Here is a 24,476-nt window from a genome sequence, read left to right as displayed (position 1 = left end):
TGAAACGGTTCGTTGCTGCGATCAGAGCGTTTCATCCTCAACCAGGATCGTTCCTTCTTTCCCGGCCGACAGTCTGAAGTATTTACACAGAGATTATACATCGTTACATTTATTGTACATATCTACAGAGGCGTATTCTCGTTTCTATTCGTCGATTCACAGAGAAAAGGATTCGGTTCGTGTAAAATAATCTACATACATTCATATGTATACATGTCATTGTATAATAACTATTTACAACCGACCGGAGCGAATGGTCGTTTCAACGATCATTCCGGATCGTTTCTCGAGCTCGTTCCGCCGCTTACTCGAGGCAACGTTGAGCATAAAAACTTCGGAGAGAAAGTAACTGTCACTCGAAACGCAGAAGAACTCGCTCTTAATTTTACGCAAATTGAACGCGCGAGATAGACGCTAGAAGACCGAAGAAACTGTATCGAGCCGTCAAGATTCGGATCGGGTCTTTTCAGCCTTCCGTTCAGACCGTGGTGACCGATAGAAGACCCATCAGCTTCCCACCGGCACCCGGCCCACCCGCTCCTCCCACTCTGTTCCCATGCACCAGCATTTCCTGCACGGTGGTGAAGTCGTCCAACGTATTCTTCTTGCGGGCCATCTTCTTGTGACTGAGCTCCAAGATGTTCAGCGGCTTTTTCGTCTTCTCGTCCGGGTGTTCGCTGTTCAGCAGCTCGTTGGTCTGCTGCAACTGGAGCTGCTGTTGCTGTTGCTGCTGCAGCATCAGCTCCTGCTGCCGTTGTTTCCGTTCGCGGGCACGCTCCAGCTGCCTCTTGCGCTCCTCCTTCGTCCAGTACCTGCCCACCTGCGAACCAAGCGATTGCATGAATGATCGCGACCCACATTTCCAAGAATAATACACACATCCGAGTCGAGATTAGAACGTTTTAAAACGTCCAGAAGTCGTAAGACGATAACGGACCGCGACAAGCGTTACCAAGAACGGGAACCGGAGACGATTACCTTTATCTCGGACATGGTGTCGTCTTCCGTGCTGTGCCCGGCCCGCTCCTCCGATATCTTGATCGCCCTGTTCCTCAATATGCGATTTCTAACCGGCCTCCTGGCGATGTACCTGCTCCCGTCGGCCCTCCTCTTCACCTTCCACTCCATCTGAACGTCGTTGCTGCCCTTGTCCTCCGGCGGGACCCAGCTGGTCGAGGTGCAAACCTGCTGGCTGCCCACGAACTGGTACCGGGTCAGATTCGGAGCCTGGAAGTTGCCGTGGGACTTGGACTTTTTCGCGGTTGCGGTGGTCTCTCTGGGGCTGGCCGCGGTGGTGATGTTCCGTCGGTTCAGGGCCTGCTTGAACAGCTGCTGTTGGAGGAGCATGGTCTGCTGGAGGTTCGCCATGTTGGTGTACATGGTGTCGGCCGGGAGAGTCGCGACCGCGGGGTCGGCTCTGTCCTTGTGATGGTGGGCCGAGCTGGAGCCGCGTCTGCTCGGCTGACTCTTGCCGATGGTCTGCTTGTTGCTGGACGCGGGACAGGTGCAGCCGAGTCTCTGCTGCTGTTGCTGTTGCTGCTGCTGAAATTGTTGCTGCTGCTGTTGCTGCTGCACGGCGGTGGGGGTCTTCGGCGGGCAGAGGACCAGCGTGCTTCTGTGGTGGTCCCTCTCGGCCTGGTGCAGCTCCAGGGTGAGAGGGTTGCTGTTGCAGGACTCGCCGGTGTTGTAGGCGCTGGAGCTGTCCTTCTCCTCGCCGGAGCTGTTGCTCTTCGAGGAGGAATGCCACCTGGTCTGATTCCCCTGGTTCTGCTGGGTGGTCGTGGTGGCCGTGGTCGTCGACGTGGTCGCCGTCCCGTGATTGTTCTGCGTCCAGTGCTGGTGCTCGTACGGCGACGAGTAGATCGGCTCGCTGTCCGACTCTGGTATGGTCTCGTAGATGTGCTCCGTCTCGCTCCACACGTGGCTCGAGTACGCCTCGGTCAGCTTGACCGGCGCCGATTGCTGCCCCCGCACGCACATACCCTCCATCTTCTTCGCACAGTCCTTCATCGTCTCCTGCATCCACTGCTTCCGGTCCTCGGACAGATGCGCCGGCGACGACGCGTTGCGCCCCGACTTCTGCGAGGTCTGCGACGAACACGTCGACGAGGACGTCGTCGTCGAGAACACGCTGCTCGCCTGAAGTTGTTGTTGCTGCTGCTGCTGCTGTTGGTGGTGCTGTTGTTGCTGTTGCTGCTGCTGTTGAGGCGTGTGAGAGGGTATCGGCGGAGGCGCTTTCAACGTCGACGAGTTCTCCTCCGTCTCTTTGGTCCGCTCGTCCGTCTGCTGTTGCTGCTGCCGGATCAGCTGCTCGATCAAGCTGTTCTGGTACGAGGGCAGGTGGCTGTCCGGAGACAGCGACGGCGACTCCTGAACAGAGAGCACACGGGTAATCGAGCCGCAAACAGCCCGGACACCGATCGACGTGCGACGCGGTTCAACTTTCGAGGGGGAGAAACGGACCGCGGGAGATATTCCAAGTATCGGAGCACCGAGGAAAGAAAGTGGTGCCTCACCCCTACCCCGTTGGGGCGCTTTAAATTCGTTTACGAAAGTCGTCGCGTCTTCGCCCCGTCGCGCTCTCTCAATTTCTCTATTTCAAGTGCGCCCTGATTGCGCAGAAGCGATATCTCTGTCACTCCGTTCTACCCTCGCCGCGTCTCTCCCTCTCTCTCACACACACAGCCCCTACCCGTCCCTCTTTCTCCCCGGCCCGCTGTTCCACGCTGCCATACTTTCTAGCACTTTGCGCCAATCAGCCTATCAGTCGCTTTATACTCAATTACGCTATCCTAATAAGAGCCGCCCGTTCGCTCTTTATTCGCGCGTCCTCTTACTTTGTCCGTCCATTAGATCTTATGTCTATGCGACAACGAGAGATAATTGCGGATATTGTGTTATCGCGGGAATGGATCGGGAATCGAACGGTGAAACGTGTCGAAATTATACGTCCGGCTGGAGGAAAAGTCGCCTGGCTTTTTAAAAGTATAACAGATTTATATGATAAATAATAATGTATCATATATATATATATTATATAATTATATTAATATTAATTATATATTATATTATATAATAATAATAATAATTTTATTAATTATTATTTATAATTTATAATTCATTTATGTTTACACATAGGGGGTGAGATAATTAATATTTAATAATAATAATTAAGTATACATATATTATATAATATAAATATAATATATTATTCTATTATATATATTAATTATATATTATATTATACTATTATAATATATTAATAATAATAATATAATAATAATATAATAATTATATATAATATTATATATAATTATTATTATATATATTTATTATATTATTATTATATATATATATATATATATATTATAATATATTTTATTTATGTATACATATAAGGGATGCTCCTTTGAAGCACAGGCGACGTAAAAGCAAATCATACTAGCGTAATTATAAAAAAGTTAGAAGAATGTAGACGAAACAAGGGTGCAATAAGTGAGTCAAACGAATAAAATACAAGTTAAAAATAATAGCAATAGTGAAAATAAGGGTAGACGTAAGAAAACACGGAAGAATAGAAAATTGGAAGAAAGAAGAGGAGGGTAATGAGACAGACGGCTAATTAAATTGTAATAAGTAGAATGATATACTACAACCGATCATGAGGTTTGCGATTATTAATACACGATCTAGACAATTTCGCCAACCCCAGAGCGTACAGTGTGATTCAAAACGAAAGATAAACGCACGTCCGAGGCAACGAACCGGCGTGTAAAAATGATCTGAAACGGCTCGAACGTTTTCACCCCGAAAAGTATGTATTCTCGGAAGTTTCGGCGGGGTGGAGAGACTCACCTGGCGGTAGGTGCGCCTGTCGTCGAACTCGTCGTCCTGAAAAACGATTCGAGCAGCGTGTTTAGTCCGGACTGCGGCTAGATAATCTCACCTAGATGCTAGCTAGAGTCTCGAGTGAAAGAGCTCACCTGGAAGAGACATCGGCTGACGAGAATGGTCACCGCATTCTTCGTTTCGGCGAATAGGTTCTCGGTCTGCTCTTTGTTCGCCACGTCCTTCCCGTTTACCTGAAACGGACAGAGAGAAAGAGAGAGAGAATGAGGATCGTTGCACCCTCCGGAGAGCGGTCGCGTCGCGTCGCGTCGTGTCGCGCGGCGTGCAGCGTATTTTCAATCGATCGAATGGAATTCGAGGGCCGGTTCCCCTCTCGATTCTCTTCTCGGTTTCAACGAAATTTCGCGGGATAATGGATCCGCGGAACGATCCGACGGCTTGCGGGCCGACTGCCTTGAACAGGCCACTCCAGATCGTCTTCTCATCTCGCGATGCTGCAGGAACATTGGCGGATCAAAGCTCGAACAACGAAAACGGGGGATGATCGTTTAGCGACCGAATGATCGGCTGGTCCCCGTTTTAGACCAGAGATTTCGTGAATCTCGCCTAGCTCTGTATTTGGGTTATCGGCTGGAACGTTGATGAGAGGAGAGGAGCAAGGTTCGCGCGAGATCTCTGCAGAGCAGACCCGGACGCGGTGCGACGGGCCCGACGACCTCACCCGGAAGAAGTTCACGGGTGCAAAGACGGGATCGAGGGAAGAAATCCCGGGGACGACGCGGCGGTCGTCGCCCGTTCTTCCATCCGATTTCCCTTAAGTCGACCACTTTGTCCGTAATTACAATCCGCCTAACGAGATTAGAAGGGTAGCAGGTCGGAAGGAAATCGTGTGCGGGAAACGCGACGAGCCGGCTCGCTCTCTCCCGCCCGGGTAATCGAATCAGCCCGGGCCGTTCGATTCTCGTCGACGTCGATGACGGCTGCTACTTCCGAATTTCTTACGCTCTAAATGATAATCCGGGGGGATGACCGGGGACCCGGTGACGGCGGCTGAGCCGGTGCCGGAGCCGAATGCGGCGGCGGAACGGAACGGTGAACGGGGAAAGATTAGTGGCGTTTCGGGGCGGTGAGTTTCATTTCGCGTTGTTCCGCCGCTGCGGCGGGTTTCTCATATCTGGCCGGGCTGGGCCCGCGGTAATAATTCACCGGAGAACTCACCCTCAGGATTTGGTCGCCTTCCCGCAGCCGGCCGTCGCGCGCCGCGAGACTTTCAGGAACTATTTCCGAGATATAAACTTCCGTGTCTGCGTCCTCGCTGCCGGACCCGGAGCTGTAGCAGACCGTCAGCCCCAGTTTCTCCGCGCTCCCCGTCTTCCGTAGCGTCACTTCCTGCGAACACACAACGTTCACGTCGGCTCATCGTTTTTTTTATCATCGTTAAATTCGCCACCGGACCTGAAACCATGCAACGTCGATCTCTCCGTATGGCAAATCCCGTTGGCTAAATTGTTTTACGTCCCGTTACGATCGTAACAACTGTTCGCCTCCGTTATTATCTCGTCTTATGCTACTTTCTCTATGACCGTCGTAGATTACTTTTTTCGCCGACTGATATCCTTTCAAAGTTTTAGATACTCGCAGGTGTTCTGATATTTTATTCGAGCTCTATTTATACGTGCTGCGCCGTCCTCGCCGAGAGACTCCGTTTAATGCCTCGCCCAGAATTCCGTAAAACTGATTACACGCGTTTCAACAGTCGCGACGAGTGGTGGTCGAATGACGTTGTTAAAAAAAAATGGCAAGGTTATGGCATGGGTTTATAAGAATAGTAGTATTGAATTTATGTAAACTCCCTCTTCGAACGATTTCTATTATAATATATGCTTCGATAAAGAAGTATATTTAAAAACGTCTTAATAATATCAGGAATTGTAAAAGAAAAAGAAAACAGAAATCAGTTATTTTTACTGGCTTGGTAGTTTTAGTGTTAATCTTGATATCATTTATTTAAAAATAAAAGGTGTGGTTTTATGTTAATGTCGCACTTGCTTTTTGGTAATATGCACGAACAGGTCTTTTCATAAATAAATATTATATCTATGATTCTAATCACGCTCTCCAAGTTTCTTTCAATAATAATATTCGTGTACTAACTTTTCACATATTGCTATGAAATCATAGTAAAATTTCACCGAAATGTCAGATGGCTTTATGGAAATTTCGACCGCTGTATTTTTCAATGTAAACAAATTTGGTGGATTCCTTAACTTTCTCACTTCCTGATATTATTGTATACATTATTATATATATTATTATATATGTTATTATATATTATCATATATATTATTATATATTATATTATAATAATATTATATAATAATAATATTATTTTTTTCATCTGTATTTTCATTATACCAAAGGGTTAAATCTGTTCATAAATAAATAAATGAATAAACATGCTCCACCACGACGCATCTGTGTGTGTTAAAAAGGTTCGTTACTATCAAAGAAAAAGTATTTCTTTACTATCTCTTACTTGTCATTATTTTGTACTTAATATTATCTTTTACTTATTGTTATCTCGTACTTATTATTTTCGACTTATCATTATTTACTTATCTAAGAAAAAGAAATATCGGCGTCTAGAACCGATTTCTTCAAAAACAGGCTTTAACCCTTTGTGCACGAGCATTTTTAAAATACTAAAAATATTTCCTTCAGAGAACCTAATCATGTACCAAAGGTATTAATAATACAAAAAATGAACAATATACATATTCTGATCTCTTGTTTTGTATATAATTAAAGTATATGTTTATATCTTCTGAAATATATATAGTTAATTAATTAATTAATTATAGTTATATTAATAAATTAATTATACTTTAACCCTTTGAGGACGAATGTCGACTTATTGACCGACATCAAAACTATACAAATGTATATATATATATATATATATATATATATGTGTGTATAGTTTTGATGTCGGTCAATAAGTCGACATTCGTCCTCAAAGGGTTAAAGTCGACGTGTTACCGCGAAATGAATCCAACCCTCGTAAGACGCGAGAACATGGCTGCACGGGGAGCAAATGGATTCCGCGTTTCTCGAACAACGTTCGAAACGCATCAATCTTGAAACTCGGATCGAACCGATTAGAATTCGCCATTCGCCCGAGGCACTTCTGATCGACCCCGTAAACTTTCGCGAGAACTAGACCGAACCGATCCACACAGTAAGTACCCGCCGCACGAACGTAAGGGAGTATGTACGCGTGTGTACAGACCTCGAAGTCGATATCGTGGGCGAGGAAGTCTTCGAAACTGTCGTTGGTCTGCTCGTCGACGCCGATAGGCTCCGGGAGCAGTTCCTCCTCCTCGATGAAGCCGGCCCAGTCGGTCTGGACCGCGGTCGACACCAGAGTTGGCGACACGGGGGTTGCCGGCTCCCGTTTGCTCGGCTCGGTCGTCTTCTCCTCGATCTCGTTCTTCTCCGCGGGCTGATCCTTCCACGCCGCTCGTTGCCCTTGGCCGGCCGGCTGCCGTCGCAGGACCTCCACGATGATCGGCTCCTGAGCCGACTGAAAGCAACGCACCGCATCTTCGTGACTGGAATTCGAAACGTCTTGCCCGTTCACCTGCAATCAGCAACGAGATCGGTCAGCCGGCTCGAACCGTTCGTCGCGTCTCGAAGGACAGCGAAATTATTTCCTACGTTTCTTATAACTTTTTAACAAAGCTGTTTTTTCTTAACTTGTTTATATGACATCTTTTCTTTTTTCATTTTACTCGATAGAACAGATGAAATGAAATGAATTCGATAGAATATGCTGATACCGTTTGGCCGAGAGAAATCTGGGACACCCTGTATATTTTATAAAGGAGGTATTTTTATGAAGGAGTTGCTTTTATGGTTGTTCTTAACTATCTGCGGGTCGCAGATCGAACTTTACTCGCGTCCAACGGGGCGAGATCAGTGAATTTTGGAAAAATCAGCATTTTAGAAAATATTTAACAGTTTCGAAACTGACAATACGATTTTGATGACAAATATGTAACGAGTATTTTTAGGATTTCACAGAGGGATTCTTTCAAATGTGTAATGAAATTTAAGAAAAATCACATTTTTTTTTAGAAAGTTATTAACCCTTAACGATCCAATGCCGCCATACACGCGGCAGAAATCAATAAAACCGTAAAATCTTGCAGGAAATATTGGAAGAATAGGCACGATTGTTTCGATGAAAATATATCAACGAAGTTTATTTAAAAAATGAATATCTCTTCTCTATATTTCTGAAAAACAGTCTGGACTTGGCAGTGTGTAAACTGAAAATAAATAGTTTTGGTCTCCTAAGGGTTAAAACTACCCCGCGCCTACTGTGCTAATCATTTTATCTAATTGTAACAAATGTTCAAATAAAATGTATCGCTGTGGCTTCCAGCTGTTCTGCTGATTGTTCCAAAGGCACAAGTGCTTATGTCGTCGGCAACTGTCCAAAGGTACAGTATAAACGTGTATAACATTAAACCTTGTAATCTCAGAAGGTCGAAAATGTGATTTGAGCCGTTTATTTTGAAAGTGGCATAAGTCACTTTACCGTAATGAAAAGTGGTGATTTTTTTAATGTTTATACGAAATTATTTGTACTGAGAAAAATATCAGTATCCTGAGATAACAAATACAATTAAATCTTCTCGAAAGTTAGCATCCATATTTTTAAACGTGTTAAAACGCAAACCCTTAAATATATCGACTTAACAACAAAGTGACTTATGCCACTTTCAAAATAAACGGCTCAAATGTTTACGTCGATTCTCGTTTCATCGCAAATGTTATTATCGACACTTAGAACTCTTGGCAGTATACGAAGTACAGTAATGTCTCTCTAATTGATGCCCAAATTGTGATGCCAAAAAAAGGACAATTTGAGAAGAGGAGATACGATTATTCGAGCCTTGCAGTTAGTTTTATTATATAAAGTTTTATTATATTATAATTGTTGACAATCGGTGACTATAAAAACAAACCGTAAAGCTCGAATAATCGTATCTCGTCTTCCCAAATTATCCATTTTTCTGGACAATCTGAGCGTCAGTTAGGGAGACATTACTGTACACGTTTCAACATAGTATTGTACACACTGCTTGTCAGTGCTGTGTTTTACATATTATTAAAATGTTGAAAAATGTAAAAGAAATGGATTTATCAACGGATAATTTATCACGGTATTGAGAACGAAGTGCAACATCTTTTCTTAATAATTTCAATGACTTGAACACGGTGCAATCGTTTCAAGATAAACGGCTCATTTGGATCTATATACGAGATTCGCATTCAACCGATCTGTTCTAGCCAGGCTGGACGAAGGCTCTCTGCCTAGGCGAGCTCCTCGCTCGCGATTTCGACGACGCGGAGCCAGGGGCCTGACAGGCCACACAGGACAATCTTTGTCGGCGAAGAGACGGGTCTGGCCGTCTCTTAGCGAACAAGGGGGCGCCCCTCGATTCGTTAGCGTTTCGTAATTAGAGCAGTCGGCTCCATTCTCTGTTCTTTTCACGCTGTCCCGTCCGTTCAGGAGGAATCTTTGCGTACGTAATCGTTTGAAGCGTTACAACGTTTGTTGACGAGATAAGGCGGAACCCTCGATCCTCCCTCCCTGTCTCGGCAAATCCCTCGAAGGCCACCGGCACGGGGATCTCGAAGGCTCGGGGGCGCAGGAGCGAGCGAGACGGAGCGGGAATGGCAGTGCAAACAAGCGGGGAGACGAGGGATGGTAAGAACAGGACAAGGCGAGGCCGGCGCGACGGAACTGCCCGCTCGTGCCCGCTCGAGCCCGCTCTAGCCGCTAATGACAAAAGATCGCGGCGAACACAGTTATTGCGGGAAACGGGGCGGCAGTCGCTTCCGTGCTGCGCCCGGGTATTAACTCCAAGACCGCAATGTCTCCGTTTATTTTGAACCAGGTGCTACGAAGCTTCGCACCAGCCCTCGGCTTATAACAGCGAACTTCTATCTAACCGAACCAGCAAATTGTCTCCGGCTGTATTATACCGCGCGGAACGTCTTTATCACGATTATTGCGATTACCAGACTCGGCCGAAGGTACAGAATTATTATCAGGTGACCCTCCAATTCCACAATGACAACCACTTCGGCGCAAGTTCCTACGCCTTGTGTCAACCACGAGGCCTGATTCGGGACAAACTTACCCTCTGACTAGCTATCGCATTGATTATGCTATACAGTGCCCCATAATTATGTTAATTCCTGTTGTGGTGACCAATTCTTTAATTACATTGATTCCTGAGGTAATTTGGAGTAACTTTTTCCTTAGCGAAAATGCAATCCGCGGCTTCGTTTACGAGTTATTAAGGAAATTCTGTGACCAATGAGAGGCGAGCACGACTGGCGCTAGGCGGCCGAGCCAATGAACGGAACCGGGCTTCGACCACTCGGCCTAGCGCTAAGTGAGCTAGCCTCTCATTGGTCAGTGTTTTTCGTTAATAACTCGCAAACGAAGCCGCGGATTGCGTTTTCGCTGAGGAAAAAGTTACTTCAAATGACCTCAGGAATCACTCCTTTGCAGGTGTTAACATAATTAACATAATTTTTGATATGTTCACTTTAATGCAATACCTAGAACACTTAGTAAATTTCTCACTTTTAGAACTATCCTTTTTTTAGAACAAATCTCGCAAAATACGAATATATTGCTCGCGTGAATTCTGCGGTGCGCTCTGTCGACATTTTTTCTATCTCCACGGATGCCTTCAAACGATCCTGACGTACTCCACCAGTCGAAGGCTAAGGGTAATTAAAAATCTTAACCGTATATTTTTTAATATATTCGAAATCATCGTTTTGCTTTCTTTTTCATATTTTCCTGCAGTATCTTATTACGTTCCTTCACTTTGCATCGCATACTCTTGTCTACTTCATTTCCCCATTTTTTAAGGATCTCGTTCTGTATAATATTTACAATTTATTTGTATCGAATAAACTTCTTTCCGTCAATTAAACAAATGAAATGAAATAAATTATCGAACGACAGAACAAAAGCAGCAGCGGAAAACGTGCAATTTTAACGCTAACGAGGAAACTATGCACAAAAAGGATCTGATTTGTCGTAATTAAGTTTGAGCTGGTAAGACGGGTCGCAAGAGACCCGGCGGTCGCAGCCGGCGGTCCCCTGAAGAGGTGGTCCGCCGGAAACGTCCGCCTTGACTCCGGTTAATAGACGAGGTCAATTGGCGAGAACGCAAAGAGGAACGTCGAGAGGAGAGCGAGCGAGCAAGCGAGAGAGAGAGAGAGAGAGAGAGAGAGACCAGGTCCTCGAGTGTCATTTAAATGCGAGTCGGGCTTGCCGCGCTGGGCCCGGCCTCTGACGATTCTGGGACGAATTTCGCTGGGCGTTCCATTAACGGAATTACGAAATGATATTCATCGCGTCCTTCTCTCTGCGATCCGAGCCGAGGCTCGTTACGCTATTTACGGTTTTAAACGGCGACTGTTTTACGCGAAGCCTGTCTCTCTGTGTCTCGCGAGGAGTGCCCTCTCCGCTCTCGTTACGCTTGAACGCGGTTCAACGTTGCAGAGGGTCGCTCGCTTTTTCGCATCGTCGACGAAGAACGTCTTCTTCTGGTTACGAATCGTTGCGAACGGAGAAAAAACAACTGAATTGTTTCGCTATACATAAATAGCTCTTCAAACGAGAAGAATGCTCGAGAACGGAGAGAAAGTGACGCGACGCGACGGTGGCCCATGCTGGTTCCGTTTCCTCTGCGGGAATTGTAACGATTCTTTCGCCAGAATTACAGAGCCAGGTTCCGCGGTCCACGAAATATCGTAGAAAACCATGAATATTCTCGTGGCATAAATCCAGATCGTAAGAGAGAGAGAGAGAGAGAGAGAGAGAGAGAGAGAGAGAGAGAGAGAGAGAGAGACGACGACGACGACGATGAAACGATGCTCCGCAAGGGCGCACCGGCGCGTCTCCTCGAATCGCCGAAATAAAAATCCTCGCCGCAAGCCTCGAGTATCTCCGCCGCGGAGCATCGACTACCATTTTCGTAGGTCTCTCGACCGCCATCGAGATCGAGAGCAACCCGCCGCATTCTCTGGCACTTTCGCGACTCACTGGATCGCACGGAGGGGTGAGTTACCTTGCAGCCGAAAGGAAGCATCGGCAATCTCTCCGGAAGGGTGGAAGAAAGTTCGCAGGAGCTGGCCGGGCTCGTAAAAATCCGCGTAACCCGGCGTGCTCGTTCGCTCGGAATCGAACGACGATTCCGTTAGGCGGGGCGATGGCCGTTCTAGCTCGGAGAGAAGGGTGGAACAACACAGTCTCCCTCTTTCTCTCTCTCGCGCGCGAGCTTTTCCTCTTGCTTTTTCTCTCGGGTTTGGAGCAGAACTCGATCGTCTAAAAAAACGCGCCCTCGAACGACCTCGGCGACGCGCGGGAAAAAAGAAAGAGAGAAGAAGAGAGCCGAAACGCGCGCGCGAGCGCGGGTGAAAGAGGGTGGCGCGGGCGGCAGCACCGGCATTCGAGTCGCACCGCGAGCGAGCATTAATTAAAGGACATTCTTCTATCGATACCGGCCGCGGTGCGTGACGAGTTTATAGGAATCCGCATTATTCGCGTCGGTCGGCTAACGAACGAACGGAACGCCCCCGCAACGGCAGCCGTCTTTCTCCGAAAGGCGAAAATTAACGAGACGGAGGCCGTGTGCCCGCCCTATCGCTCTATCGGAGCCGCGACGCTCCCGTAAACTGTGACACGCACCGCCGCCACCGCCTCCACAGCCGCAGCCACACTTCCACCCTCGCCTTCCGCCATCCACGACCCTTCTCTCTCTCTCTCTCTCTCTCTCTCTCACTCTCTCTCCCTCTCTCTCGCTCGCTCGCTCTCTCGTCTACACACCGCCCTTTCAATCCTTTCAAAGGTTCTAGCCTTTAAACCTTTTGAAAAGTTTCCTCCGACGGCAAATACGCGTGCAACCGCCAGCTGTTCGCCGACAGCGTCTCGATCTCCGCTTTCCACTCGCGTCGAGTCGCGGGGTGGCAATCGCCCGCCGCGGGTCCTCGTCGCGCGTCGCGTGTCGCGTGTCGCGCCCGCGGTTTCGAGCTCCGAGCCGGAATCGTCGAGCCCATCGATCCGAAACCAGTTTCGCCACCGTTTCGGTCAAACGAGTCGTCGTCGGCGACGCGCGACGATCCCGGCGACAATAATTCCTGGCCAAAATTCAATCTTTCGATCCTCGTGTTTTGCGCGATATTTTCCTTGCCGCATGCATCGACGACTCCTTCGTAATTCGGAATATAGTACATTCTCGCGAACTGTGCCTCAGCTTGCGAACGAAAAATAGATCATTTGAGAAGAAGGGATTATTTATTTTTATTTATACGGCTCGTTTTTATAGTCGCCGATTGTCAAGAATTATAAAAACGAGTTGCGAGGCTCGAATAATTGTATCTCCTCTTCTCAAATTGTCCATTTTTGTTTACAAGCTGAGGGACAATTGGAGAGTATTTTCTGTATTAACACTAGATTTACGGAGCACAAGAAGTAGCTGTTTTATATTAGCTTATAAAAGTAACAATAAGATATTTATTCTGATTCTTAACAAGTGTTATTGTAACATTTGTCGCAAGTAACATATAAATTGAATGTTAACTCATAAATGTATCTTTACGATAGGAATAATTGTAAATTAAAAAATTAGTGATCGTGGATCACTAGTAGATCGTGGATCTTTATGCGAAATCAAAATTTGCTAGCTCGATTGTAACAAATAAAATTTCAATGGAAATATGTATATATTTAATTTCAATAATCTCAATGAGGCAAAAATCGGTATTCTTAAATTCTTCCAATGACTTCACTTCATCAATCTATTCACTTTTGTCATAAATGCATAAAATCCCCAGTCTATTAATTCGATACAGCGCCGTAATGGCGACAATACGAAATTAAGATTAAAACTTAACGTCTTAATTACCCGATACGAAATACTGAAATACAAGTTCTTGTTTATAGTTAGCAGTTACATTTCAATTGTTTATCAAAATATCAAAATCCTTTTTCAACCATCCAGGAAGAATGTTAGGTTCTCAATCGTTTAAACTTAAACAAGGCTTATAGAAGAATCTTTCAAAACAATTAATGCGGCACTTGTTTTTACACGAAAGTTTGGACTGCTGTCAAGAGGGGCACGTAAATCTTAAGTGCAGTTTCACGCGGCTTTGAATTGCATACAGATCTTAAAAGTAGTGGTTGGACGTTGCTTCACGTTTCGAACCAACAAACGTAAGTCAGCATTCGCTTTTCAACTGATTAGAATATGTAAAAACATACGACAAAAATATCTTTCCATTAAAAAATACTTGCGTCACTTCGATTGTTTTTTACACGTTGATACATGTGTTTATAATATTTGGTGTCGAGGACGCGTGCAACGATCCACAATGCCACGACGTTAAACCTTGAAACAACGCTAAAATAATTTCAGCCACGAGGAAAGCGAGTTCCCAGACCATTGTGCGACGCATGAATTGTTTAAAAGGGCGGATTATCCGGATAGCTAAATGGACCTGTCACGAGGAACGTTCCCGCAGCAAGCAGCTTCCGTCGCGCGAATTTATTTTTTCAAAAGATCCGTATAACGCGAGACTGTGTTGTAAACGACGGTGAAAAATACATGCACGACAATTGATATAAACGAGATTCGGCCGGTGTCACAGCTGGACGAGTGAATAGAGTCATAGTCCAATGTACCAGCATTTATTTAGAGTTTATTTATACGTACAGAGAAATCCTCTCGGCTCGCGCGCTGCATCGTGTTGCGGCGCGATCAATCAAAACACCCGCGCGCAAAAAGGTCGCGCGCCCTTCTTTCCCGTTTTGGAAGTTTAACAGGCCCCTATCTGGTCGACTGTGGACAGATTAAATTCTGCCGACTTTCTAGAATGTAACTTCGGCTGGCTCGCCAATCCCGGAAATGGATCGAAAAGTCGAAAGAGATTGTCGGGCGGGAAACTCGAGGCTGACCTTACCGTTTAAAGGGAACGGGACCCGGCGAGTTTAACCCAATTTCGCCCTCCGCGAGCAGGGGAACGCGACCAAAAAGAAACAACCGGCCGAGGGAAAAAAAGATTCTCCGGGGGACTTTGGGAAGAATTCCCGGGAGACGATGGCCCGCGACCAGCCCACTCGCGAACCGGATCCTGTCTGGAACACGTTGCACAGCGAGGCATTCGCCCGATTTCGCTGGCCAAAATTAGATTCTTCGCTGAACGTCCCTAAAATGTACCTACTAGCTTATAGTATTTATATAGTATTTAGTATATATATATATGGTATATATTATTATTATAGTATAGTATATATTATAGTATATATTATTATATATATAGTATATATAGTATATATATAGTATATATAGTATATATATAGTATATATTTATAGTATTTATATAGTATTTATATAGCATATATATTTATAGTATTTATATAGTATTTATATAGCATATATATAGTGTTTATATTATTATATTTATAGTATTTCAACTTGGAAGAAATAGTTATGAAGAAATAAAAATTATTCGTAAAACGATCAAAATATTATTTGCATTATTTAATGGACTCAGAACGTGCCTATTTATTTATTTACAGTGGTGTCGCATGGTGGGAATAATTTTAAACGTTAAAATACAGATAATATTGTTAGTTGTATTGTATGAAGGCTGTATAATTATTTAAAGACATCTAAAAGAAATTCAGAACAATCAAGAACAACTTATTGAGGCATGAAAAACTTATGTCAAATTGTTAAGATGTATTAGAAAATATTAAGAAGTATCAAAAAGTGTTAAAGACCGTTCAAAATTATTGTAAAGTATTAAAAATTATTCGAGATAGTGAAAGGAACTGAAAACAATCAAGAAATATTCAAATAATATTTTATACTTTCGTTTTGTCACGTTCAATAAATCGCGGCATTATATAATAATATATGTCATTTAATACGATTTATTGCGCTCCATACATCGCGGTACAGAAAATATTATATTTATGCGTTATTATATATAACAGCAACATTTATGCTTTACTTGGAAGCCCGTCGTTTGTGAAAATTGTACAAACGTAAAATATTGCGATAAATTATAGAGCAGCTTCGAATAATTTTCAACAGATAAACGATAAAAAAGTGAAAATTGCTGAAAACTATAATGTACATATATCTGTCTAAAAATTGTCAACAAAGGAAACGTTTACACAGCATCTTCACCGCACAGCAACGAACTTAAAAACGGAACTGCGGATTTTATGCATTTATGAGAAAAATCAGTAGATCAAACTTAAAACAAAAATTTGAAGAATTTAAAGACACGATTGCACCGCGTTCAAGTCATTGAAATTATTTATAGAAAAGAAGCTGCACTTCGTTCTCAGTACCGTGATAAATTATCCGTTGATAAATCCATTTCTTTTACATTTTTCAACATTTTAATAATATGTAAAACACAGCACTGTCAATCAGTGTGTACAATACTATGTTGAAACGTGTACAGTAATGTCTCCCTAACTGACGCTCAGATTGTCCAGAAAAATGGACAATTTGGGAAGACGAGATACGATTACTCGAGCTTTACGGTTAGTTTTAATAGTCACCGATTGTCAACAATTATAATATAATAAAACTTTATATAATAAAACTAACTGCAAGGCTCGAATAATCGTATCTCCTCTTCTCAAATTGTCCATTTTTTGGCATCACAATTTGGGCATCAATTAGAGTATACTGCCAAGAGTTCTAAGTGTCGATAATAACATTTGCGATGAAACGAGAGTCGACGTAAACATTTGAGCCGTTTATTTTGAAAGTGGCATAAGTCACTTTGTTTTTAAGTCGATATATTTAAGGGTTTGCGTTTTAACACGTTTAAAAATATGGATGCTAACTTTCGAGAAGATTCACTTGTATTTGTTATCGCAGGATACTGATATTTTTCTCAGTATAAATAATTTCGTATAAACATTAAAAAATCACCACTTTTCATTACGGTAAAGTGACTTATGTCACTTTCAAAATAAACGGCTCATTTGTCGGCGCTTTCAACGCGTCGGTATCTAAACGATATCGGTAAAATGCGGAGTCGCTGAGATCGCGTCGATGTAAAACATTGTCGGTGAAATAATCGCCGGCGATTTCAAGGTAACCCAAATTTGTCATCTTACGTAGAATTTGAAAAATCGTCTTTCGGCCATGTTTTTGAACCGAACATTCCACCGTGTAAGCCGAGAAGCGTCGAAAAAAAGAGGACCGCGAAGAAAACAACGGAAACCGTGGATAAACGGAGAAAGATGTACGCGCGGAGAGGGAGAAAAGATATCCGGCGTTCTGCTTGTCGCGATAATTCTTCGGAGGGCAACTCGGCGCCGCGACGCGAGACGCGGCTCGTTCCGCGCCGTGATTTACTGGTCCGCGGGACTCTGCATTTTGTTCGAGTCGAAGTTTTTACGGTGGCGCGGTATTCTTTCACGGGAAAGCGTGCTTTCAATTTTCGCGACCGGAAAAACAAGCAACGCGGTGAAAAACAAGCAACTCCCGATACCGTTCAATGCGGAGGAATCTCCGATAATGCGCCGCTATTAGATTCCGCAGTAAATTCGCTCGCGTGTTTCTTTACCTCGTGGCCTGGTAAAAACGTGTGCTTCCGTTCGCGCTTTCTTTCTCTCGCCCGTCAAATTCGATGAAAACTCTAATAATCGTTAATGCGTTTTTATCGGTCGCGATGCAGAATTTTGCACAGCTTTGCGTGGAGTAAATGCATTTTCAAGCAGCTTTTGATGATATTTATTTTTGCGCGCGTTTGAATTGGAGGAGATATATCTATAAAAGATTTATAAATTAAAGAAACATTCAATAAAAGAGCAGACTCCCGTAGTAGTTGTGAATTTCTGTAAATTATGTACAATAATAATAGCAACAATGATAATAATAATAATGATAATAATGATAATGATGATAATAATAATAATGATAATAATGATAATGATAATAATAATAATGATAACAATGATAATGATAATAATAATAATGATAATAATAATGATAATAATAATTATAATAATAGTAATGATAATAATAATAATGATAATAATTATAATTATAATAATGATGATAATAATAATAAAGAATAATAATAATAACTTTTAATACTAGTATAATTTGTGATAGTCTTACTATATTGTACTATCCCAACAATATCTAAAAAATTACTGTTATTTGTCCTTAAAATTTCAATCAAATAAATTTTGTAACTGAGCCAGATCGAGTGAAATCGTCTGAAATAAAAATTGAATTTATTTTTCTAAACCGTGCTAAATCGAAATCCTGTGAACAATCACCGTACAAAAACAGAATTTGGTGGACTTAATAAACATTTAATTAAACTTATTGCCTTCTAATTTCATCAAAGGTGTTGAAACAGTTCGAAAAGTTTTGTATCGCCCTAATTCGACGGCACAGCATGGTAAGCAAGAGGTTTCGGCGAAGAAGTCCCGCGATGCTCGCGTTCTCGGCGATCGATCAATTAGAGGACATGATCGATGGCGGTCCCCGAGGCCGGAACAGAGATTTATGCCGAGGGCGAAGAGGACGGAAAGAGTATCGGGAGGACAAGGTCACGTTCCCGGCGGAGCGAGAGGAAACAATTAATCTGCGTTGCTGTTTGGCGAAAAAGAGGACGGGCGAGGCGTGTAAAACGAAAAAGGAAGGAAAAAGGGAAGGTAACGGGCACAGGAGTGGCCGAAGATGGAAGGATCGTGTCCTCGCGGGAGGGTGGTTCCGTCGGGGTGCGCACCCCTCCCGCCGCGCCGCCATATTTCAGGTGCCGCGTAATCTCGTTTATAAGGCGGGCCGGCCGCGCGAACGTTTCGAGAATACTTGAAGAAAAATCCTGGCGGGCTTTCTATCCGGCCGGGCACAAATTAACGAGTTCCAACCCTTGCGGATTTAATAACAATAATCGCGATGGATCCAATTAAACGGGGCTCCGCCGCTCCGGAAGCCACGCTTTTCGAATTGCTTGGAAAGTTCGCGAGCATGTTTCTGCCTTGATAAGAACTTCTTTCTCCATCGTCGCAGAACGAGCCCTTCCGCGTCGTTCGATTTTTGTTCGCGGTATTTTGACTTCGAAAAATCATCGGGGATAACGTACCGCCGCTGGACGGTGGTTTTCTCGAAACGGGGTCGACTGTTTTTCAACAAGTTTCGATGACGGTACTCGTCCGAGGATCGAAGTCCGATGAATTCTTGGTTAACGAGTCCCGAACAAATGCGATAAGCCCGTTGTTTACTTGCACCCTTGACCGGAAGTTTGCTCTGCGGCTCGATGGGAACGGGCCGCGGGCTCGTTAAGTCAGCAAACTCGACTAACTGCGAATTATCGCGTCGCGTTAATTAATCCGAGGGCACCGCGGAGAGCTTCGGTTATCGCTGTCCCAGAAATATCGCGAGCATCGATGCGCACGCGATTCGATCGCGAAACGCGTGAAAGGTGAATCGGGGGTTCCGAAAAATCGGGGCGCGACGTCGAAGACCGCGGCGGTGCCATTCGGAGTCGGTTTTTTCCGCGAGTCGGAGGATGTTTTCACCGGAACTTGCTGGTCGGTTCGCCGACACCGCGGCGTGCAAGCCGCAGGAAATTCGACCAACGGCCGCCGATCGATCGGCGGCGGCTCGTTTAAAATTACCGGGACTGCGAAAATACGTGGCTGCCCGGTAACGACTCGTGGAAACGCAGAGACCCGATCGCTTCTTCGACGCGGAATAAAAAGAGGAGGGTGGCCGAGGGAGGCTCGAGTATTCTCCGTAAAACGGTCGGAAGCATCCTTCGACCGCGACTAATGGAACGAAAAGACGAGATTGAGAGAGCAAGCGAGCGAGCAAATGAACGAACCGAATTATCGATCGAAAAATTACGAAGACCGGCTTCCTCCGTCGAAAACGTCTTTCTCACTTTCGCCCGGTGCGTTCCGCTCGTCGGGAGTGCCGACCTCCTCCGGCTCGTTCTATCTCTTCCTTCTCTCCTGCGATTCGCTCTCCTTATTCTCGCTCTCCGCTCTTCTCTGGCAATTATTCGCCGATTTGGAGCGATCGACGCGCCGCACAGTTCGCTAAATTCTTTATACAAATAAGTGTCTCGAAGTAGGAATCAAAGATAACGTAGCATTCGATTATGTTGGAGTCGATGCAACGCTGCGTCGGTAATAAAACGTTTACTGTTCGCTCGAACGTTGATTTTGTTCTTGTGTGTACAATATTCGCATAACTGTTTCAAATGTTCAAATAGACTGTGTTTAAATGCGGAACGTTTCTGCGATGCCAGTGATTTTGGTAACGATTCATTTTCATCTTCTATCGCCGCTGAAGGCGTCATTTATTTTAATATCCCTCTTTGTTCTTTTAGGGTTATTATTACTATTATTATTATTATCAATTTTTGTTCTTGGTTCTGTCTTTTACTGTCATTTAATTTATATTCATTATCATTTTAATTTTATTTTTCCTTTTCTTTTGAAATATATTTTCCTTTTCTTTCTTCTTATTTTTATCGCTTGTAAATCTTTTTAAACTTCTCACAACAGAGGGGTATTTCCCATTTATATATATAAATAAATATTATTATATCATTATATTATATAGAAATTATAACATTATATTATAATATATTTTATATTTATATATTAGGGGGACCGGAAAGTTATGTCGTTTGTTTACATTACATTCAAACAGATAAATATGCGCAGAAACGACATTATAATATTATATATAAATAAATATTATCATTGTTAACTCTAATTGAGGCCGTTTCTAAAAAAGGACCCAAGATCTATAGGACTCCTTTCGGTAAAACATTTTTAACGAACTGGCATATAAATAAAAATATTCCCCTAAAACTTAAATTTTACTCGATGACAACAGCGTGCATTAAAATCCATTTCGTTAACAATTTAAACATAGCTATTGATAAAACTGAAACTAAAACCCCCAATGTGATTCACACAAGCCGTCGGTTCGCCTTATGCGCATTTTTCCCAGAAACGTGCTCAATTACGCAACATTTGCTCAACGATAAACAATCTTTCCGATCACATCCTACCGTTATTTTCCGCATCGGAGTCTAACTTCATCGAAAAATACGATCATCGCGATAGATTTTCCACCGTTCTCGCGTGCGCTCGCTGCGACGCGGTTCCGGCAAGGGTTGAAGCCGGCTGGCAAAAGTCTTTCAATTTCGCGAGCTCGCGTCGTCCCGTCAGCTCGCTGGCAACGCGAATCAGCGAATCGACAGCCGCGATCAAGCGGCTGCCGAGACTCATCGACAGCCTGTTGAAACGAGCAGCAACGAGCCGACTACCGAAGCCCGGTATATTTCGGTTTGCTGTGACACACGCCGACCTCTCCCTCTCCCTCCCTCTCTCTCTCTCTCTCTCTCTCTCCCGGTCTCTTTCACTGGCAGAAATCTGAGAGAGAAACCGGTTCTCCCGATGGCTGTCGGATTTATTTCGCGCGATACACGCGGAGTTAAAACATCGTTTGGCCGCGCGCACGGTTAGCGGCGAGAAGCGGCGAGAAACGGCGAGAAGAGAAAAGGGAAATGGGAAAAGGGAATGGGAAAAGGGATGAGGCGGCGAAGGAAAGAAAAAAGGGCGAGAGAGGAGGAGGCGCAGGAGGGGAGGGGGAGGGGCCGTGGGTGGTCGGGTTAGAGGGTGAGAGAAGGTATAAAGAGGGCAAAGGTAAGGGGATAAGAGAAGATGGAAGGGAAAGGGCGAGCCCGCTGCCTACTGCAGGCATTTCTGCCGGCAAAGCGCGGATTGTGAGGCTGCCGGCGAGCGTAGCGGAGCCAAGGGGCGGCCCGCGGGCTCCGCCGGAGCCGCAGGGAGCGACGAAGAGCGACGCCGAGCGGGGCAGGGGCGGCGCGGAGAGAGGTGGGCGCAGGGAAGAGGGAATCGCGTACAAGGAAGAAAAAAGGGAGCCGTCAAGCTGTCGCTCGCGTTCCGTAAACACGGAAGTCTGAAGTGCTCCGGCTTTGAACGCCGACGACGACGACTACCGAACGGCGACGTCGACGACGGCGACGACGTTGCCTCCGACGACGACGGCAACGGCTACGACGACGGCTACGGCGACGACGACGACGATCGTAATTACCGTCGTAGGTGAGGCCGCCGGAAAATGCGTCGTTTACGTTTCACTTGTGTATCGCGCCGCCTTCCACCCTTTCGACACCCTCGCCCCTCATCCACCCTTTCGATTCGCCGCCCCCGCGACAGCGGGTCGCGCGAACCCTCCGCGACAAAGTCCCGGAAACATCTCGATGACCTTCCCGCTCCCGGGCCCTCTCGAACTTCCTCTGATCCTCCCTCGAGCAGCCGCCGCGCCGCCCCCTCGCCTCTCCACGCCCTCCTCGCTCCCCGGATTCTCGACGAGTTTCTTCTTCCTCGGACAAGAGAGCCGAAAATAAGCAAGCCGCAACCGTGTCCGGGGGGACGAGCGGGGCGAGCGGGGCGAGTCGGCTGGCAGGAAAGTTATCAGCCAAGAGCAAACTTGGTACTTCGCGACGAAGATGAGTGTCTTCTGGTTGTCGCGCCCGGCCGATCGGGAGGAGAAGCTTAACGAGCTGGGATGGACCGGCGGCCCGGCCCCCCGGCAATATTAATAACAGCCATAAATTTTAACGCGATGCTACGATCGAGCCATCCGCTTCCCTTCTCCCTTTTTCTTCCGCGTCTGCCTCGGCCTCTGCCTCTGCTTTCCTTTGCACGCCGCCCCCTCCTCGGGATCCCGTTTTCGAAGAACGCTCACGCCCCTCGGGAGCGAAACGAGTCGCCAGCATCCGAAAGCGAAAAATCGAGATTAAGTCGTAAATTCGGGGACCGCCGGCTAATTTATTTGCGGCCGCAGTCGTATCGGCTGACGGGGACCCGCTCGCGGAAAACGATTCCGACGAGAAGCGTGCCACCGAATCCTGTTCCGCGGCTGCTTCGTTCGAAACAGATGTCTCCGGTTTTCGAGCGGAAGACGCGGAATTAGTTCGCTCGCGTTTCGAATGCCGTTCCGTCGTTCGGCCACCCCATCGTCGCTATCTTTGCTCCGCACTCGAAAGCGTGCGTCATCGATTTCTACGCGTGCCGTCCCGCAAGCTGAATTGTAACAGGTCCCGTTACGATCGCGACTAGTCGCTTGGGTCGTCTCGTCTTAACACGGACGGTGAAAATTTCAATTTTCAATTTTGCGTTTCTGCAAACGTAGACGAATGATTTATGCTTGGACCGTTTCATTGAACCGCGTGATAATTGCAAGAAATGAACGCTATATAGAAACTGAATGCACGATAATGTGGCTTAGAAATTCGAATGTTGCAGCATCCGTGTTATTTTGCATCGCTATAGCATTCGCGCACGCGAACGTGTTAAACTAGTTTCTCTAGAACGTCGTAGAACACTTTTTGCTATCGAAGTAGTAAATGATTCCCACTGTCGTTCTGATGTTTTATCCAAGTTCTGTCCAAAATTGCATCTCGCACCCTCACCGAGACATTATTTACTGTATCTACTATAATTTCAAAGAAATAATTACGATGACTTTAACAGCCAGAGCAGAATATTCCTCAATGTATTGGGTTGGCAATTAAGTAATTGCTAATTTCAGTTATAGATGTCTCTCACTCCCATTTTTATGATATCCGTAAATGTTATACTACAAAATTATTATTATTATTATTATGTTATTTTTTATTATCCGTGAATGTTAGCAACTGGACAAGTTGAATGCAGTGCTCAAGGAAAAGCGACCAGAATTGGTCAATCGTAAAGGTGTCATTTTCCAGCAGGACAATGCTAGGCCGCACCCGTCTTTGTCCACTCGGCAAAAATTGATGGATATTGGTTGGGAATTGATGTTACACCCACCATATAGCTCTGATCTCGCGCCATCGGATTACCACTTATTTCGATCCCTGGACAATTTCCGTCGTGGTAAAACTTTTAATGACGATGACGCTGTAAAATCTCACTTAACTTAGTTTTTGGCCGAAAAGGATCAGACTTTCTACGAGCGTGGAATTTTCAAGTTGTCAGAGAGATGACAAAAGGTCATCGAACAAAATGGAAAATACATTACAGATTAAACTTCGTTCCAAGTAAAAAAATTTTGTATTTCATTGAACAAATCGGCAATTACTTAGTTGCCAACCCAATACATAAATAAGTTTAGCACACACACAGTTATCTAAATTTGTTCACTTTTTCTTTCTCGCTTCTAGAAGCAACCGGCCTGTTACGACGGTACCGTGTAAAATCTGCGTCCGCAGTTCATTGTACCGAAGCGTTTAACCCGTCCGCGAACGAATAAAAGGACAGGTTAGTCCGTTAATATCTTGATTCGAATCGGCCGTAGGTCGATGAAATCTTGAAGCGGAGAAATCATTGTTCGCCGTAACTCGAACGCGCATCCGTTTCCAGCCATCTCTATTCCGTGTAATTTTCCTGGCCGCTACAAGCCGCGAAACAACGTGCTCGATGAACGGGCGCTCGTCGTTTCCTGTGCGAAACG

The 24,476-nt window shown here is 45.1% G+C and overlaps 1 protein-coding gene across 1 annotated transcript in view; it reads right to left on the bottom strand.

Annotated features, from left to right (window-relative positions):
- Positions 1–93: 93 nt before the first annotated feature.
- The window catches only part of Slip1 (SLo interacting protein 1), a 181,235-nt gene continuing 156,852 nt past the window's right edge, over positions 94–24,476 (bottom strand). Inside the window, exons 2-7 of the mRNA XM_076520177.1 lie at positions 7,139–7,489; positions 5,068–5,238; positions 3,984–4,082; positions 3,856–3,891; positions 979–2,370; positions 94–820 (exon numbers count right to left, since the gene is read on the bottom strand). Coding sequence (XP_076376292.1) covers positions 479–820; positions 979–2,370; positions 3,856–3,891; positions 3,984–4,082; positions 5,068–5,238; positions 7,139–7,489 — 2,391 coding nt within the window. The 3' untranslated portion in view covers positions 94–478. The remainder of the gene's footprint in view (positions 821–978; positions 2,371–3,855; positions 3,892–3,983; positions 4,083–5,067; positions 5,239–7,138; positions 7,490–24,476) is intronic.

The sequence above is a fragment of the Megalopta genalis genome, chromosome 3, assembly GCF_051020955.1.
Source record: "Megalopta genalis isolate 19385.01 chromosome 3, iyMegGena1_principal, whole genome shotgun sequence".
In the NCBI taxonomy this organism is placed as follows: Eukaryota; Metazoa; Arthropoda; class Insecta; order Hymenoptera; family Halictidae; genus Megalopta; species Megalopta genalis.
Note: the sequence above shows the minus strand (reverse complement) of the source record. Positions and strands in the feature narration are given on the sequence as shown.